The sequence below is a fragment of the Embiotoca jacksoni genome, unplaced genomic scaffold (assembly GCF_022577435.1).
Source record: "Embiotoca jacksoni isolate LCO1_2020_lvr unplaced genomic scaffold, fEmbJac1.0.p SCAF_21, whole genome shotgun sequence".
NCBI classification, from domain to species: Eukaryota; Metazoa; Chordata; class Actinopteri; family Embiotocidae; genus Embiotoca; species Embiotoca jacksoni.
Genome location: NW_027185352.1, coordinates 8389330 through 8409082, shown reverse-complemented (window position 1 = coordinate 8409082; position 19753 = coordinate 8389330). Strand labels below are relative to the sequence as shown.

The following is a 19753-nucleotide window of genomic DNA, read 5'->3' as shown; positions in this document are numbered from 1 at the left end:
TAAATGGCTGGCGAGGTACCTTCATTGTCTCATCTTGGCTGGTGTTTAACAGCATTTGGCCGGTCTCTTCTTTCCTGCCAATCTGCGCTGGTGTCATTCAGGGTGTTGTTGAGTTTCAGTTTGGAGTTGCGATCAAAATTACTACCACAGCCTCAAATCAAAATGATATCACACTGCGTGGAGGACTGTTTTTTATTCTGAGACAGCACTGCGTTCATTAATTCATTGGCTGCGGCCCGCTGGTTGACGGAGACTATCCTTACGCTGCTGCAGAGTCACACACCAGTTAACACACCGCTCCTTACTTCTGCCTGCTTCTGAAATGCAGCTTGTCTTGTTCTTGTTATTGACATTATTATGATCTGTGATCTGTCACAAGTTGCGAACCTGCTTGTTACAAACAGCACGCTGAGCAGTTCAACAAGCGTCCTACTTTGTGTATCAAAGATTTGACCAGATGGCAGATAGCCATCGCCGGAGGCACTTTGAATCCATTCATTGTTTTTCAAAGCTGTTGCCCAGTGAGCTATAGCTTCTGCTCAGCCACAGTGAGTGTGTTCGAGTTTTTAATGCCTCATTCACTGAGTCAATCATGTTCAGTCATGAGAACATGACTCCCCGAGTGCGAGTGTTGCGGCACTGTATGTGTCAGCGTCAGTGAGGAAGAGACAGGACGAGGGAAAGTGAGGGAGATAGGGAGGGATGGATTGGACGGACGGATGAGCTCAGTGAGAAACATAAGGAAGGCTTGTTCTCGTCACAAAAGAACTGGCCGAAGGCTGGAGGAAATGGCAGTTACAAACACGAGCGATGTCGACAGATCCCTATGAATCAACAAGCGAAGAATCTTTCCAGACCGCAGGCGATGTAGCCTCATCGACAGCGGCTGGTCAGTAATTCAATAACAGTTTTCTGTATTCAAATGATTTACTTCCAAAAACACAACACGTGAGAATGGATATATCTTTGTTATGTTTTCCTGTCGTGAACGAGGTCTAAAAATTATGTTGTTTAACATCTTTTTAGTGACCAATTGTTTTTGCGTGTGTATTTTGTGAAAATGTGTTTTTGTATGAGATATTTAACTTATTTTGTCACAAGATAAACGACTTACAAATATATCATGAACTTTAACAGTTGCAATGTAACGCTAATGAAAAACAAGACCCATTAAATGTCATGAATGTACCAGGGGCTGGACAAAATACTGTGAATAGGAAAATACATTACAGCTCAGAAGAAACGAAATCATCATCATCATTACAAATTGCACTTATGGTGGTTGGTTACATTATTGTGGCTGCAAATTGTCTATATCGTTGTGATTCCTGAGACTTTTCAGCCTCGCCGTTTCTGTGACTGAACCTGCTGCAGTTTAGGGAGATTATTTGGTCTTTTTCTCATGTTGTTTGGATCATTCACATATGACAATGCTGATTGTTACTCGTCTTTTACAGATAGTTAAATGGCATTAAGTGAGCATGAGACACTCCACATGTAGAGCAGTTTTGTTTTTTTTTTGAAATGTTTGTATTAGGAAATATTGGAATCATTTTGTCAATCCCTGCAAGTGGCCTTTGAGCTAAATTTCATTGTACTGGATGTATATTCTGATACTACTTGTCAACAATGTAAAAATATATTAAGGCACACTAAGCCAGTTGCATTCCTGATATCCTTTTAATTAACAGAATTACAGTACACAGTTGAACCCCAAAAACATGTGAATCTCTCTGAACAGTGGAGGGAAATATTTGGACTTTGTTAATAGAGATTTCCGAACAGAACAGACATCATGCACTCAGTCTTTATTTGTGTTACATGTTCCCCCGGTGGGACACAGGTTCATTGACAGGGACTTTATTTGACATCCTGTTTGCCGCTCTTAACATGCTATGGTGACTCATTTTGTAATAATAAAAGCCGTCCTGCTCAACTAGAAGCCTTTGAGTTGAATGTATTCTTTATATTTCTCCACTGGACCTTTTGACTAGCACAGTATTGTCCCACAGCCTGTCCCTGCTCCAGGTATTTACAAAAATAAAATGTGTGCAAGTATTTTGAAGGAATTACTATATAAACCGAGTTTTTCCAATGTGGTAAGAATAGCCCGTTATTATTTCCAAGTAAATCACGACTGTCGTAATTCATAGTCACTTTTTTTTTTTCTTTCATAAAAAAAATTTAAACACGATGCTTTTACATTATATGTGAACATCCGCCGGAAACGCTCCGACTTTTGTTTTGGAAAGCCGCTACCCAGCGGCCGCCATTATTCTTCCTGGCTTGACGGTCGAAATAAAGACGGTTTAATACTTTTAAAACATTTATATCTCGGGCCAAACCGCCGGCGTGGTCGGTGTTTGCCGCTGGCGGCGGGTCATCCGCGGAAATAGCGACGCGACCTTTGAGCGCAGGATGGAAAAGCGGTCCGACACCGCGGGTACGTTTGCTAAGCTAACCGTTAGCACGCTTTTTTAACAGGCAGCCGCCGCCGAGAAACGGTGATTTAGAAAATAAAGACTCGACGCCATCCGTCTGCTTGTAAAGACAGTTTGCTCTGAATCGCCGAGACAACATGAATGCATCACCGTCCGGGTTGTTTTTTTTTTTTTTTTTTTTGTATTTGTGGGCGATGTTTGACAGTTAGCGGGCTCACGAGCCTTTTAGCGCGGGCTGTGATGATCTGAAATGAGATCCTTCATCCTCCCGACGCACCGATCAGCTGTTGTCGTGTTATTGACCGGCGATCACTCTCACGAGCGTTAGTGTGACGGACGCAGCGTCTATCTAAAGTTTGAATCTAACTCGACTCCGGGCTTGGCGCTCAATCTCCTCGCTTGCACATGCACACGCAAAACGTGCACTTTTTCAAACCCTCCGCAGCTTTTTTTTTTTTTTTTTTTTTTTTTTTGCACGCAGCCTTCAAAGGCCCTGCAGCGCCACCTACCTTCATTACACCGGCACAAACTGTTTCCTGCCCTGGTGACCAGTTGGCATCGAGCAAAAACAAACAAAAAGCGTGGATAGAGGGGAAGACATTTAAACTGTCAAATAAATAAATAAGGACTGAAGCTGTGATCCGTCCAGATTGAGGAAGTGTCCTCGTTCATTGTAAGCTTTTAAACGTAATGGTTTTCTAACTGGTTTTTTTTTTTTTGCAGGTGTTGGAGGTGCACTCCCCTTGGCCTCCCTACGCCTCATGGCGTCTCCCCTGCAGCTGACCTATTCCTACATATGGCAGGTGATACGGCAGAGAAACGTGAGGCAGTATGGGAAGGTGGAGGAGTTTGTCACCATGGTGACACAGACGGTTCCTGAGCTGCTGAGTTTCAAGCAGACCGCCCAGCTAATCTTGGGGTTGAGAGCAAGGGTGAGTCTGTTTTTGTTTTCTATGTCATATTTAAGCACTTTATGTATTTCATTCGTTTTCCCTAAAAAAAACAAACAAACTAGATAACAGTGGTTAACACACTTTTTGTTTATATAAAGCTTGTGCTTATTTTCCTTTGGTACTCTAGATCATTTTGGATTTGCTTCACAAAGACGGCCCACCAGACTCCAAGGCTATTCAAACTCTCATAAACAAGTTGAAGGTCTCTGCATCTTCAGGGGTGAGCATGCAAAAGCCTTTTGCGCTGAAGAAGCGTATGCAGCCGTACCGGGCGAGTGTTTACAGATTAAAAGCTCGAATTTTTGAATGCGTGACTGAAATCTGACCTTTGAGTGTCTCCTCTGTTGCAGAAGGAGACAGAAGTGGAGAAATCTCAAACAAACTTCATGGTGCTGGTCCAGAATCTGCTGAAAAACCCTGCCGAGAGGAAGCGCTTCTTCCAGGTGTCCACATCTGTCTTGATGCGATGTTACACGGTGTCATCACACGAGGGCATTTTTCATTCTTACATTTCCGCTCGTTCAGATGTGGAAACCCTTTCGTTTCTTCTGATACCGTCAGTACTGTATAGCCTCTCTCACTGTACACCACAGCTGCTGTCAGCAACGTGTACCTATAAAGTTGGCCGCATTAAAAACCCAGCGCACGTGGAGATACAGCACATTTCATTCTGATATTCTTCCTTTCGAACAAATTGTTTATATCGTCTGTCACGACACAGTTAAACATATTCGTCCCTCTGCAGGATGTCTTCCCTGTTCAGTACGGCACAAAGTTTGACACGGCGCTGCAGGCTCTGACTGCCGGCCTCGTATGCAAGCTGGAGCAACTCCTTCCTGTTCCCAATCTGTCCCAGGTACGCACACTGGATGCCACAAGTTCATGACGTTTACCTTTGAAATCTCTCATTTGGTTGATCATGATTCAGTAGTAAAAATGTGCTTAAACAAGGCACAGAGTTTCCTCCGGCTCCGTGGCTGGTTTTTTTTTGGCATATGTTTATTTGTCAGCCGCCACAAGACACGTTTCACTGTAATTATTTATCCCTCATTACAGTATCTGGATACTTTGGGGTGTCTGAGCGAGTCGATCACGTAAATTCCAGACGTCTTTAGACATTTCTAAACCCAGCAGGAACGTAGCATCAAATCCCTTTCACCGTGTAAAAATAGAAATTTAAAGCCTCTTTAATGTCGATATCAGGAATTTTAAGAAAGCATATTTAGAACATTTTACATTACACGACTCACTTATTATTTAGCACTTTTCAGGAACTGGATTCAGGTTTTTGGATGTATTACACTTCCTGTTGGTTATCTGTTACTAGAAGCCTTACAGAATATCTAAGAAAGCTTTTCGTACATCCATATGATTCGTATAGAATGTTCTTATGCTGGACTGATTCATCCTGAGAGGTAAAAGGAAATCTGCACTGCAAATGTATTCATTCTTTCAATTTCCTGCCCAACAACTTCAGCTTGGTGCCATGATCTCGACGGAGCCGAGCGTCCTGGAGGCGTGTGGCGTCTTCATCCCCGATCCAGGCGACCTGAAGACTCTCCTTCTGCACCAACAGGCCAAAGGACTCCTCAGTGTTAAAGGTACACTTTAGGTTATGGGAAATACTTCAGTTATATCAAAGGATTTTTGTGTAAACAAGGTAGACAAAAGAAATCACAAGTATTTAGTAGTACCACCAAAAAAAAAGAAACAGTGCAGCGTTATTACTCACAACATTAAATTATCTTTTGTCTACTGGATCAAACATTCAATGAGGGTGACTGAACTTGTTGAAAACAGTGCTTTGCTGTATACAGTAGATACATTGAAAAGGAAATATACAGAGCTTCTCCTTTTTGTGCAGCAACTATCTCGTCTTCGGTGGGCGACTGTGTGCTCTCTTCACTCGCCTTCCGGCCCAAACCAGCAGAACCGCCGCCGCCGCCGCCGCCTCCACCACCACCACCACCACCCGAATCACCAAAACGATTAGAGGTCATCCTCAATGAAACAAGCCCAACCTCCCTCAGTGACACCGAGGACTTGGGTGTGATATCAGACAACTGTGACAGCCCAGCAGTCGCTGCTAGCAGACCTCAGAGAGGAGGACGAAACGGTCAAAAGGCAGCTGATGGCAGTGCAGTAAAGGAAAAGAGTGCGACAGCAGCAGCTCAGAAGGAGACTTTAGTCCAGGAGAAGAGCCCTACACCGGAACAGTCTGCAACAATTCTGCCAAGCACAGAGGGCGATGAAGCACCGCCGCCGGCGGAGAAAACGGAACAACAGCGGACGCCCCTGAAATCCATCCCTTTCAGGGTCGTGCAAGTGCCGGTCAAACCCGCCCCCGCCGCACAGAATGCCGGCGACGCGGCAGCAAAAGACGGCCAGAAGCCGCAGACCCAGCGAGTCACGTTGCATCAGTGGGTGTCGCAGATCGCCACCAATTCGCTGTCGCTCCCGGCCCTGCCACCTCTACCGCCATCCCGGTTCAGTGCTGACGACGACATAAGGCCGAGCATCAGAAGAAAAAAGCAGATCAGGCCTCCGGCTGACAGATACACTTGCACCGTGTGTGATAAGAGCTTCCCCTACCAGTCCAAGCTGATGGACCACGAGCGCATTCACACCGGAGAAAAACCTTTCGTGTGCACGGCATGCAACAAAAGTTTCCGGACGCAGGCGTTCCTCAACAACCACTTGAAGACCCACAGCACTGCGCGTCCTTACGCTTGCGGCCAGTGCGGCAAGTGTTTCACGAAGCTGCAGAGCTTGACGAAGCACATGCTCGCCCACAGCGGCCAAAAGCCTTTCTACTGCAACATCTGCAACAAGGGCTTCACGCAGTCCACCTACTTCAAAAGACACATGGAGTGCCACACGAGTCAGATGACGTTCCCCTGCAAGCACTGCAACAAAGTCTTCCCCACGGCGTTCAAGCTGTCCAACCACGAGCGCTGGCACATCCGAGATCGTCCTCACATGTGCGAGCGTTGCGGGAAGCGGTTCCTCGTCCCCAGCCTGCTGAAGAGACACATGGGCTACCACATCGGCGACCGTCAGTACCTCTGCTCCCAGTGCGGCAAGACCTTCGTCTATTTGTCCGACCTGAAGAGGCACCAGCAAGACCACGTGCCCAAAGCGAAGATCCCCTGCCCCGTCTGCCAAAAGAAGTTCTCCAGCAAGTACTGCCTGAGGGTTCACCTGAGGATCCACACCAGGGAGAGACCCTACCGGTGCACAATATGCGACAAGACCTTCACCCAGGTCGGGAATCTGAAGGTCCACATCAGGCTGCACACCAACGAGCGGCCCTTCAGCTGCGACGTGTGCGGGAAGACCTACAAGCTGGCGTCGCATCTGAACGTCCACAAAAGGACTCACACGTGCAAGAAGCCCTGGACGTGCGACACGTGCGGGAAGGGATTCTCCGTGCCCGGCCTCCTGAAGAAGCACGAGCAGCTGCACACCAGGGAGGCTAACCCCGAGTTCGCTGGTAAACGGAGGCACAGGGGTAAGCACAAGAAGCACCCCCTCAAGAGGAAGTACGACGAGGAAGACGAGGGCAGCGATGATTATTAATCATGGAAACATTTTGTTATGAATAGGAAGGCTCAGATCAGGATTTTTAAAGTTGATGCCGATCACTGATTACAATAGGCTAACCCAGAGATCTACTGAACAACCATGTACATGTCAAATAACTACTTGCTAACTTATGATTGATAGTAGGCGATCGAGTGGTTTGACCAATGACATCACATTTTTAGTAATATTAGAATCATTGAATGTTAAAACTAGAGTTATAATTTCAGTCGTACGGCGTATCGGCGCGCTCCAATCTGTGCCTGAGCAGCTGGAGCAGCTCCACTAACACAATCCTTTGTTTTAGTTCTCTTTCTCATATAATCAGGTGATGTAACAGAATGAAATTAGGTGATGAAGTTACCCAAAGATGTCACGGTTTGAGAAAACTTAGGTAGCTACAGAGCATTTCTCATTATTTTCTGATTTTTTTTTTATTTTTTTATTTTTTTAAAGTTAATCGCTGGTAATCATTTCCTTCATAAAGAAAGTAATGTGTTTGGAAAGTTGAATAAATATCTTCTAAGCATCATGCTTATCGATAATTATGCTTATAATAATACAATGGCAAACATGGAAGAGATGACCCTCATGTAAGCAATACCGGTATTTCAAAGGCGTGTGTCTTTAGGTAATTTGTCTGCTGTGTAATAAAATGCTGTCGTGTCACTAGGAAACATTTAAACTTGTTACTACTGTGACCTTGTGGAAATTGTAGTCGTTCCAAACTACTTTAACCACGCGCTTCTTTTATGCAACCCTGAACTGTCAACATTTTAAACTGCGCTGCTTTTGTTTAGAGTGAAAGTAGTGTTGCGTAACTCAACCGTGCCGTGCCGTGCCGTGCTGGGGGGGGTTAGAGGGGGAGGAATCCCTCGAGATAGTAAACCAATGAGAAGTTCATCCCAACGAGCTACGTCGGGTGAATCAAACTGGAGTGAAATAGTCTCATTTGTGGGTTTTTTTTTTTTTTTTTTACCGTTTCACTTTTTCCCTGCCGTTTAGTTGCTCTGATGGTGTAAAGTAACACGGAGAAACATTCACTACCGTTTAATATTATGCAAATGTGTGATGGAGGTTGTGCTGTAAAATCCCATGTTTCCTTTATTTCATCCCAGTGTGAGCAGCCGTGTGTGTGTGTATATATAACCCAGTAAGCAATGTACTTGTTCTCAATATTTTATTTGTTTTTGATGTTTTTCAGAAAAATAAACACCCCTTTGGCAAAGAACTGTTTTCTTACTGGTGTATCTTGAGCAAGCTGCCCGCCATCGACCCTGAAATCGGTCTTGGATATGGGCTTTTGTTTAGTTTGCGTTGGTGGGAAGCATTCGGACCCTTTATTCACGTGACAGTTTCAATACTTCAGTCTTGTTTTGAAGTATCTTTAGTGGTATCCAAAATATGTGCTTAAAGTACCAAAAGTAAAGACACTCCTCCAGGTGTTATTATTTATGTGAGGCTGTCGTATAACGTTGTCATATTGTATGAGCTTATATTTAACAACTTATGGAAACAAGCTGTAATAAAAAGGGATGGTTGTTTTTTTTTTTATCTCTCCCTCGGATCAGGCAGATTTATAGAAGCCTATTTCTCCCAGTGTGATGAAAAAAAAAAAATCTTAAAATAAAAAAAATCTTATTTTGAGAGTTTATAATGACTTACAGGATCTTTAAAAAAATAAATAAATAAATTATTACACTGACAGAAATATTGCATACTGGCTGGACATTGGCTTTGTTATTTTTTAAACATGGCGGTCATAAAGTTTTCGTTGTTCGTGATAGTCCCGCCCCCAGCCACTGACGTAGGCGGTTCTTGGCGTGACACCAAGCAAAGTGTGGTTCCGCTCTCGTGACAGTTTTCCTCGTGGGTCCTGGTTCTTTTGTCTGTCGTGGAGAACTAGTTCGAGACCGGGAACCGGCTCCGTAACGGCCCTCGGAACTTTTTTTTTTTTTTTTTTTTTTTTGGTTGCTAGAAAAGGGGGGGGCCTAACACAACGAAGTAACACCAGAGCTTTCAGCATGGACGTGAAGAGGAAGCACTGGTCCGTGGAGGAGACGTACTGTCTCCTGGCTCAGTGGTCCTCAACGAAAGTTCAAAACAAACAACCGGGAGCTTCGAGGACGAGGCTCGAGCAGGTACAGCGCGAGATGGCTGCGGCGGGTTACCACAGAAACGTCGAGCAGATCGTAAACAAACTCAAGAAGCTCAAAATGGGGTACAGGCACCGAAAGAACAGCCAAGGGGGAAGTGGCCGCGGTCGGCCGCGAAAAAACACCAGTTTCGACCTTCTCGACTCGGTGCTGGGCGGCGGACCGGCGGCGTGCCTACTAACCGGGGCCTTGGACACGGCGGCGGGAATGCTTGAGACGGTGGTGGGAGACATGCCGTTGCAAAATTTCTCCGGTAACGGTAAGTTTTTTTTGTTTGTTTGTTTTCTAACCGTGTTGCCTTTTGTTACCGGCCGGGTTTCTTAGCTCGTCTGTGAGCTGTTAGTTTCTCCCATTAAAATGCTGCGAGTGTTACAACTGCTGGTTAGTTTCCATCTTCTCTCGAGAACAACCACCATCTCCGCCCTCGGCCGAGCCGCCCGTACCTAGGCAACGGTCATCCTGACTGGCCCCGCGGTGTGTGACGTCATTCAAGCGACAGGCGTGGAATAAAGCATCGAAATGTGCACTAGCTGGAACTGGGCGGATATTAAACAAGTTCCGGGTTGAAGGTGGTGTTTGGGAGCAGTTAGAGCTTCCCCAGTAAATGCTTTCAACTCCCGAGTTGGAGCGTTTAAGCACCGGATCGATCTCAAGGTTGATGGAGATGGTCATCCAACAAAACACTAATAAAAACATGTAGAATCCTGGTTTTGGATGCAGTTTTATCTGATTATGAGAACCGGTGCAAATGAAGGTATGCAGACTGGACTGGTTTTGTGAACAGATATGTTGACAGCCAGATAGATTAATATGTTGCATACGGACAGGCTGATTCTTTCATTATTTTTCTCAAGCAGATTCTCCCACCGTGGTCGACATGCCCGGAGGCAGCACTACGCCCGACCACCTTCTACCATTCACCATGTCCGACCACAGTCCACCGTTTAGTATGTCCGACCACGTCCTCCCATTCACGATGCCCGACCACCTTCTACCGTTCACTATGTCCGACCCAACGTCTGGTCCCACGGAGAGCCCCGAAGAATCCAGTTTCTTTCTCATTCAACTAGACGACAGTGACCTTCCTTCTACAAGCAGCGCGGTGACCTCCGCTGCAGTGCAAACGTCAGCCAAAGGCAAGTAGTCACTGTGCCATATAGGGAGGATAAAAGGGAAAGAAATCATAAGGTGGCAGATAATGTTGTATTATTCAAGTGCCTTTTTTCTACCTGACAGGAAAGGTACTTTTATTAGGGCAGGTGTCAGAATCTGATTCTGTTGAATTACTCACTGGTCGTCAAGGCTGCTGCACTTTTTAATAGAGGCGTGATGAATCAGCGAAAGGTCCAATCAGGAAGGGAATGTGGGTTTTGTGTCATCCTGACTAAAAACACAATTACGGAGTGTTAAAAAAAAAAAAGGGTCCAGCAGCGTTTTTAAAGGAAGGTCTCAGTCAGGGTTTCAAAAACTATAAGTAGTGAACTCGCTAGGTGTAAATGTAGTAAACGTGATGTGTTTTACAGTGAAACGTGTGGATGGAGCCTATTAGTAGTTCATTCTGAAGTCTTTCAAAAGCAACAAGTAAAGTCTGTCGATGAATACAGTGTGAACAAAATTAGACTGCACTGTGTGGCAAACTATTTATTATAAAAATCATTTCTGAATTTATTTATTTATTGAGCTTTTCTCCATCCACACATAAGAAAAAAGTGTATCGAACTATTTTAATGGTAAGTCACTTTCCTAAAGTTTAAATGCCTCCTAAGAATGAACTTGCTTTGCGTGCTGTCATGACTTGATCAATTCTGCTCTCTCGCTTTCACAGACGCGCCCGTGTGCAGCTGGTCAAAAGGCGAGGTCCAGGCTTTGTTGACGCTTTGGGCGAATCCAGCTGTTCAGCAGGAGCTTCGCCTCAACGTGAGGAATAACCAAGTTTACAATCGCCTCAGTGCCAAACTGGCGTCGCTCGGATTTAACAAAACACCACAGAAGTGCAAGGAGAAAATCAAAAAACTGAAGCAGGACTACAAGAGAATCAAGAACTCAATCAAGAGTAATCAAAGGAAAGGGGGCAGCAGTGTGTGGTTTTCCATCATGGACGAAGTGCTCACCTCCCCGGCTCCAGCGGTCAGACACTCGGAAACACCAGAGCTCTCCCTGCCCACTCTGTCGGATGTCTTGGATGTGGAGACGGATGGTGAGTTTGATGAAAATTGTTTCCTCCTGTGTACATATTTTTTTTTGTATTTTTTTTTGCGCAATATCAAATAAGACCCAGAAGGTGCTGCTAGAGTTCATATCAGCGCCGCAAAGTTGAAGACTTGACGACGGCTTTGACAGAGAATACAGCGCAGGAACTCGACCGGCTTCGCCTTATGTTCTTGTTCCAACACAGATAACCAACTTTAACCGTCAAAGTGAGGACTTCTGTTACACGGCAAAGTCGCCCATAAGGCCATGTTCTCAGTGATTCAACACGAGTCATCTCACAGCTTCTGTGAGGAGTATTTTAAGAGCACAGTGACAACAACGCATGCTTTGCTGTCCAAAAACATTAAACTCTTCCAGTTCAACCTGTAAACTGAAATTATTTTTGAAGAGAAGGTGAAACGCATCTAAATGTTGTATTGGCATCAAAACAGTGGGCATGCGCAGAAAGAGAGCAGCCAGAAAGTATTCAGTTTACAGCTTTACATGGTACAGGTTTTTCTTTTGAGCAGTTTACAGAACGGTTTTAAACTACTGCTCTGTAACAGATTGAGTTTTATTATCATTGAGGTGTTTATATGGAGCATTTTTTTTTATTGCGGTTAAACACGTCAATTATTAAATGAATAAATAAATGGCACTGAAACACAGACCGCATTTAATATCAACTTCATTGTATGCACGTGTCTTTCTTTTCAGCCTCTTCACTCTGTTGTATTTTTAAAATATATTTTCCCAGATGAAACCCAGTGGCTGCCCGATGAAGTCCAGGTGCTGATGACCCTCTGGGCTCAATCCAACATTCAGAGGCAGCTCCGCTCCGCAGCAGCGGGCAACGTTTTCACGTACCTCAGCAATGAACTGGCGTTGGTGGGGTTTAACAAGACGCCACGTCAGTGCTGTCGCAAAGTAAATAACCTCATCGAGGAGTACAAAAAAATCAAGCAAGAGGAACCGAATGGGGAAGTTGAAGGCGACTGGTTTTCTATTTTGGACGGCGTCGTTGGCTCAAGAGGAGTCGAGCGTCCATCTGCTCCGCCGAAAGAACCCACGTCAATGGACGACGAGCGTGTGAACGGTGTGTGTTTTAAATCTGTCAAGGTTGCACTGAATCTACAAGAGCCGTTTCTGTATTAATTCGGGTGCCGTTGTTTTCAGCAGACGCGTCGCGGGCCGCCTGGACCTCACACGAAGTCAAAGTGCTGCTCGCCCGTTGGGCCGAGGAGAGCATCCAGCAGCAGCTCAGAGCGACGCCGAGGAACAACATCGTGTTCGCTCAGCTGAGCTCTGAGCTCGCCACCCAGGGTTACGATAAGACCACCAACCAGTGCAGGATAAAAATAAATCAGCTGAAGGAAAAGTACAGGAGGACAATGAGGGAGCAGAGGAACCACCACCAGCGAAAAACATGGTTTGCCATCATGGACGAAGTCCTCGGTCGCTACGAGCCGGCTGCGAAGAAAGCGGCGGCTAAAGTCCCACATCCGGTCGCTGCACCTCTGCAGGCGTCGCAGCAAGACCTCCCTCACGCAGGAGAAGGTAGAATAGGCAGCGGGTTCTTCATTTTACGGTGGCTCACGTGGCACTCGCTGAATTATCCCGCTTTGGTAAACGCGAGCCGTCTCGCTGCCCGCTGGCCCGGCGGGAGACAAGATGATAAAACTTTCTCTGGCTGTTCCGTGCGCATATTTTTGCGGCGTCATTTTACAATACGTCGTTTGCAAATTCGGTGGACACCAACATGCTCCCTGAATAAAATGGCCTTAATGCCATTTATGTCAAAGTCGGAGGTGGATATTTTCTGAATTGCATGCAGGAATGTGCAGTGTTTGTAATTTTTCCTCCGATCTGATTTTTGGCAACTACTTTAGGAATCAGATGGAAACTGCGTACTGAATTATTGCCGTCACCGATTTGCAGTGGCGAAAATGACGCGTATATGTAGCAAGTAACATCATTTTGATTGAACTGTTAACGTTTCTTCTCCCTTTCGCAGCTCGCCGCCTGTCCGTCTCCTCGTTGTGTCTCCTGGTTCCAACGCTGCGTCTGATGTGCGCCTTTGCCTGGCAGGCGGTGCAGTGTTGTAATGTGGCACACTACGGAAAAGTGTTGGAGCTGGTGGAGGTGGTGACGGAGTTGGCTCCGGAGCTGCTCACGCCCAGAGAGAAGGCGCAGCTCCTGCTCAGACTGAGGGCAAGGGTAAGAGGCGAGGGCTTGTTCTGAAGAATCAGTGGGGCGAACTGTAACCAACGACCCCTCACCTGAGGTTATCGTATTCATATCCAACAACAAAACTGGAAGGAAAGTCCTGCTTTTAATGGCGATCGTGACAAATAAAATAAAAAAAACAAAAAAAAAACGTGTTACAAAGAACTTCTACGTGTCTTGTTTCAGCTCGTGCTGGAGTTGTTTCTCAGCGAGAGCTCAGCCAACCTGCTGAGTGTCCAGCGCCACGTGAAGGCCATTCAAGACCTGAGGATGAGCTCCAGCTGTGATCAGGAGGTACGTCGCTCAATATACATCAAGGTTTCTTTGCAGATGAAAGCCAACGGAGAGCTGCAGGGTGCTGTGCTTATTATCAGACTGGTGTACATTAAAACTGGGATCGAGGGGCAAAACTTGGGCCCCCCCAAAATTGCGAAAAATTAATTTACAAGTTAAAGTCATTAAAGGCCATTAAGAGCTACAGAAAAGTGTCAATAGTTGTCTCCTGCTTCCTTTCACACGTACAGATGGTATTCTATACACAAGAACGACTGCACACTCATCTTTGGTTTTCATTTAGTCCTGTTGGTGAACGTTGGCGACGCATTTTAATCTGGATTCATTTCACATTTAAAAACAGCAACTTTGTGCATCAATTAAGCTGCTGTTTTATTTATTTTTTTAAGGTGTCCCTAAAGTTTTGTATGTTCGTAAGTTTATTTAAATAATTTCCTATGCCGGCCGGTGTTGCCCAAATGTCACTGGTCTTGTTGGAAATAAAAAGAAATTAAAAAAAAAACAAATAAGAAGGAAAAAGTTATTTTTATTGACTTCTTTGCAAGAAAAGGTGAATTTCAGATGGACTTTGTTCCTGTATTTTTACTCGACTGTCACCCTCGGCAACTTAGAAAGGCCTTTAGCTGTGCGTGGTTGACAGTTAACTGATGCTCGGTTGTTATCAAATGAGACGCAGAGATACTCAACACCCTGCCTTGCCACTTCTACTTTTGAAGCATTGAATTTATTTTTTATGGATTTTATTATTTTACCTTGCATGAACGCATCGTTTTTGGTTGAGGTGTCCTCAGTCTGCCCAAATCCCCTCTCTCTGCCAGCTTGTCAGACCCCACAAGCAAAAAGGTGGAGAGCCCCTGCTGTCCGAGACAGAAGGTCTGAGGTCAGATCTCCACTCTTTAAAGTCCAAATGTTGCAGCATTCCTCCTTTGACCCTCTTTAGTCCTTCAGAACTCATTCAGATCTCGGCTTCACTTGGCCCGACGCCGTGGATCTCCTCCCTTCTCCTCCCGAACGCTCAGCGTCGTGTTGTTGAGGCTTTATGACGACGCTCTCTGCGGGATTTCAGTCCCGCCACATCTCTCTTCGATGCAGTGAACGCACGGGAGGAGACCATATTGTAAACGGGCCATTTTCATAAACCTTAGCGTAATTTCCTGTATTCATTGGATGTTTGAATTCAGGACACGTGTATTTAGTAAATACATATTTAGTTTAGTTTCTGTACAGGTGGCACCTTGCTTCGTGCCTTTACACCTCGGAGCAGCTGTGTCCTCCCGCGATTACACTCGCTGATCGCGTCTCACCTTACCGTTTACTGCTTCTCGACCCACATTCAACGTACAGAAGTTTCCAATTTGTCTTTTCTACCTTTATTGTCAAATATCAAATGAAACCAAATGATTTAAAACTTTATTCAACTGATTGTTTTTTTTTTTTTACTCTGAAATATGTTTATTTTTCAGCAAAGCGATGTTTTGATTTTGATGAAACTTAGAATTAATGGGGCACTTTTAAATGGACCGAAAGTATCTCTGAATGATGCTTTGATGACCGACATGTTTATTGTTATTTTGTTTTCTTTTGCATCCATTAACAGGAGCTGGAGGAGTTTGAAAATTCAAAGTCCAACTTTGCGGAGGTCGTTGATACCTTGCTGGAGGACTCGGAGGAGAGAAAGAGGTTTTTCAAGGTCAGACTCGCTTAACACAGTTAAAGTAGTATTAGATACCAGAATGCTGTAGCAGCGGCAACTTGTGATTTATTACTATAATATTACACTTGTAAGTTCAACTTCAATAATGTTTGCAAGGAAACTGAAACCAGCCGTGTGATGTTTCCCCTTCCTCGTTTTTTTCCAGGACGTCTTCCCCGTCTACTATGGCCAAAAGTATGAAGTCATATTGCACACATTAGTATGGAAATTAATCTCCAGACTGGATAATCTATTGCCCGTCCCTGATATTAAACAGGTCAGGTACAGTATATTATAAAAGGTTCAATAGCTCGGTTTAAATCTGGGGTTTTTGCGTATCAATGCGTGCCATCATTTTCTTGCAGAGTGAAGGTTTTATATACATAACTGATTCGACTTACATTTAAGTATGTTACTCAGCAAGATACTGATTTAAAAAGAAAGTTATCAAGGATGTTGTACAGACATGTTTTTTTGAGTTGTCTTTGCGTGTTCAATATGTGCCGTGTGTTTTCCCTTTACAGACCGCAGAGTGGCTCAGCACCACCCCGTCGGTCATGGAACAATGTGGAGAGCTGGTTTTGGAACCAGATCAGCTGAAGGCACTTCTGCACTTTCACCAGCAGCAGTCAGAAAACGCAAACAAATGTAAGTTATTCACTACAGGGTTCAAGAAAAGCAGTAAACTAAACTCAGCCGTCCTGTGAAAAATCCAGCATTGACTTTGTTAACACGTCCACGTGGCATTTTTGTTTTATGCGACAAGACACGATACGAGTCAAATAAGCAGTGCACACCGTGGCTAAGCATCTCCAGTGTGGAACGGCCCCGACAGTCTCTAAAACACAGATTCAGACATTCTGGGTTTTATATGTCTGCTTGCCTGTATATGTTGGCCGGCGTAACGGCAACAGATTGTCTCTAAGATCCTCACTTCTGGCTCCAAAAAAAACAAGATGGTACCGGCCAGGCTGGAGGCTTCAAAAACAGCAGTTCACAAACCGATGGGTTTTAAATGTTATTTTAATGAACAAAATATTGAAACTTAAGGGGTTTAATCAAAGCCAGGAGAGGAACTTTAAAAGACACACAGTGAACAGTTCCACATTTCTTTCTTTTTTTTTACAACATTTACTGACTTTAGAGGTGACTCAGGAGTTGGCATTTTTCAACATTAACAGATTTTAGTACAAAATGTACGATTTTTGTTTTGTTTTGTTTTTTTGTGGTAAATCTTGTGAGAATACAACGAAACTGGATGGCCATAAAACACAGGGTTTTTTGTTGTTTGTGCATTTTAAGGAAATTTTGCAAAGAAAGTTTCTTCTTCCATTAAAAAACAAAATATATATATAAATGTCACAAATCTTTACAGCACACATCCACTTCGAACTTTAAGAAACCTCCGTAGTGGGATGTTGATATGAAAACTTCAAACATGATCTTATCTGCTGCTAGTTTGGATGTCCTTGGAAAAACTGTATCCTTAAGCTGTGGCATCTAAGTTTTTAATGTTTCATGTTTTTTTTTTGTTTATTTTTCTCACAGGCTACACTCGCGCGCAGTTTTTGCCGACGCTGACTCTTCACCCCAGAGCAAACTCGAGGCAACAGGAAGTGTCTGCAGACGACGAAGATGACGAGCAGTTTGATTGCAGCGAGGACGAGGAGCAGATTGAAGACCGAATGGACGATGAAGCGACTCGGGAGGTCGGCAGCGACGGAGACGAAGAGCCGAAGTGGACGGATGAACAGAGCGACGCCATGACAACTGCAAACTGCTGGAGTATGCACTCCGTTTCCGTATTTAAATGAATGTGTTAATTTGTTTGAATAACTGTAGTGATATCGCAAGAATTGATTTCACAGACAGAAAGAAAGTGAGGTGAGTTAGTGCGTGGGGGGAAAAAAATCTGTAACTGTGACAAAACACCGTGACGGACACCGTCATTCCAATTAACCGGTACCTCCGAAATATTCATTTGGTCAGCATTTTACTCAAACCGAATCTCTCATCATCTTGCAGATTTGAATCATGCACCTTTACAACTGCAGACCGGCTCGCTGCACGTCGACTCTGACAGCCGAGCGTCAGGACTCGTTAAGCACGAGCCTCCGTTTCAGGAGTCCGTCTACAGTCTCCGTGAAGAGCCCGGGAGTGACGGCGTCCCTCGGGACGTCACGACGAGGACCGCCACGGACACGTGGGAGTCCACTTGCGAGAATCTCTTCGAGGATGTGGCGACCCTGAGCGGCCTCATTAAGCCGCGCACTGCGCCGTTCCACTGCGACAAATGTGACAAGAAGTACGCCTCCAGGGACTCCCTGATCGTGCACGGGCGGATTCACACGGGCGAGACTCCATATTTGTGTCCGCACTGCGGCCAAGGCTTCAGGTCCTCGGGTATGCTCGGTCTGCACGTTCGCATCCACACGGGAGACCGGCGCTACAAGTGCCACGTTTGCGGGAAGACTTCGATCCAACACCTGATGAGACACATGCGCATGCACAGAGGGGAGAAAAACTACCTGTGCACGGTGTGCGGGAAGGCGTTTCTCTCCTCCGGGGAGTTGAGGCTGCACACCAGGATCCACACGGGCGAGCGGCCGTACGCGTGCAAACAGTGCGGGAAAGGTTTCATCGCAAAGTGCCATCTGACGGTTCACATGCGGCAGCATACAGGAGAAAGTCCTTACAGGTGTTCGGTGTGTCCGAAGTCCTTCAGCACTTTGCGGGCGCAGAGAAGGCACCTGACGATCCACTCCAACAAGAAGTCATTCCAGTGTTTGAAATGTGGGAAAATATTCCGGCAAGAAGATATTTTTAAAATGCATGTTGAAACGCACATGATGTAAAGGAGACCTGTTTCCAGGTTTTTAGTTTTATCTTTGAACTACTTGGTTATTTTAAAATGGCCCTTTATGCAGCCCTGCAGTCCATCGTCTGTCTGAAACGAGTCGTTTCAGTACCCGTCCCTCGAAGCTCACTTCCCTCCGATCGGCCAGTTTCCAGGAAGCCTAAAGAGAGGCTGCGTACTTTTTGGCGTTGAGGAAATAAAATCTCTAAACCTACTGAGACAATTTCTCGTTCTTAATTGGAAATGGCAACGTTGCAAATCAATCCGTACAGGCTGAATCTGAGAGAGGACAGCGGGGACATCTGCAGCAAAAAAAAAAAAGATTTACCGCAGAATATTTGGGAGATCTCCCGTTCAGTTTCTGTTTATTGACATAACAGTGGATTCAATCACAAGCCATAAAATTAAAATGTTTTCTACAATATATGCACCCCTCTTAAAGGACCAGGGACCTGAAACTAAGATTCAATGTGTTTTGTCAGCCCCTCATATCTCCATGGGGAGCGGGTCCCCCTCCTATGGAGCCTGCCATGTTTCCACCGCAGCCCACAAGAGACAAACCAAATACTGACTCTATGGAGGGCCTTTTGTGGTTTTTTTGTTTGTTTTGTTTTGTTTTGCAGTTACCATAGATGCTTCTCCAAACTTGGAAGAGAAGGGTGAGGCGAGGGAAATTCGCCCGGTTGCAATCTGCAACATCGCCAGCAGATGCCACTAAACCTTACAAACTGCTCCCTTTAATACATGTGTATGTGGGAAATGCACAAGACTGTAGTTTGACATGCTCTTGGCTGGCTGAGTCTGGAGCAGATGAACATTTAGGGGAATCCGTGTGAAGCGGATGTCATCTTGTTGCAAACCGAACGTTCAGAGCAGTCTGAAGCCTGAGCTTTTTTTTTTTTTTCCCCCTCAAAGAAATTACTTTTACATACGTTCACCTCATTATTTGAGACCATATTTAAAATGACAAAACAACATTGTAATGTTATACGAATGACAGAAAATACAAAAAAAAAAAAAGCACAATAGGTCCCGAGTGTAAACTAAATCTGTCACCAAACAGGTCAGGGTTCAAAACATTCCCATCCACCCGTCGTTAGCTCTGATAATAGGAACCCTGCTCTTCCATCGGTGTTCAGCAGGTCAAAGAGGGTTATGAAGCTGTCGCGTAACAAAATGCAGTATCTCCAATAATGCATAAAGAAGCAGCTTAGTCATTATTGTCTACAAACTATGTAAAGCTACTGTTCCAAAATTAGATCAGTGCACAGACAAATGTTTGTGGTTTGTTAGAGCATCCAGCGACCTGCATCCTCCCAACACACATTTTGACAAGTTTCGTTGAGTCAAAATAAAAATTC

General features: G+C 44.9%; 2 protein-coding genes across 5 annotated transcripts; both read left to right on the top strand.

Moving 5' to 3' along the window:
• The first annotated feature begins 808 nt into the window (after nt 1-808).
• Nucleotides 809-8207, top strand: LOC138202596 (zinc finger protein 629-like). Of its 3 annotated transcripts, none has more exons than XM_069156763.1 (7): nt 809-889; nt 3165-3373; nt 3522-3614; nt 3748-3837; nt 4140-4250; nt 4872-4995; nt 5259-8207. In XM_069156763.1, exons 1-7 carry the CDS (start codon nt 811-813, stop codon nt 6971-6973), a joined length of 2421 nt encoding a protein of 806 aa, XP_069012864.1. In that variant the 5' UTR covers nt 809-810; the 3' UTR covers nt 6974-8207. The 3 variants fall into 3 exon arrangements, with proteins under 3 accessions (XP_069012864.1, XP_069012863.1, XP_069012865.1); XM_069156762.1 differs by having other exon boundaries at nt 3745-3837; XM_069156764.1 differs by lacking the exon at nt 809-889 and adding an exon at nt 2244-2443 and having other exon boundaries at nt 3745-3837.
• A 598-nt stretch (nt 8208-8805) lies between these two features.
• Nucleotides 8806-19737, top strand: LOC138202595 (uncharacterized). Of its 2 annotated transcripts, none has more exons than XM_069156761.1 (12): nt 8806-9391; nt 9990-10268; nt 10958-11329; nt 12080-12418; nt 12502-12879; nt 13337-13539; nt 13735-13842; nt 15440-15532; nt 15702-15812; nt 16060-16183; nt 17084-17320; nt 17561-19737. In XM_069156761.1, the coding sequence occupies exons 1-12, from the start codon at nt 9001-9003 to the stop codon at nt 18388-18390; spliced, it is 3465 nt and encodes a 1154-aa protein (XP_069012862.1). In that variant the 5' UTR covers nt 8806-9000; the 3' UTR covers nt 18391-19737. The 2 variants fall into 2 exon arrangements, with proteins under 2 accessions (XP_069012862.1, XP_069012861.1); XM_069156760.1 differs by having other exon boundaries at nt 12499-12879.
• Nucleotides 19738-19753: the final 16 nt, after the last annotated feature.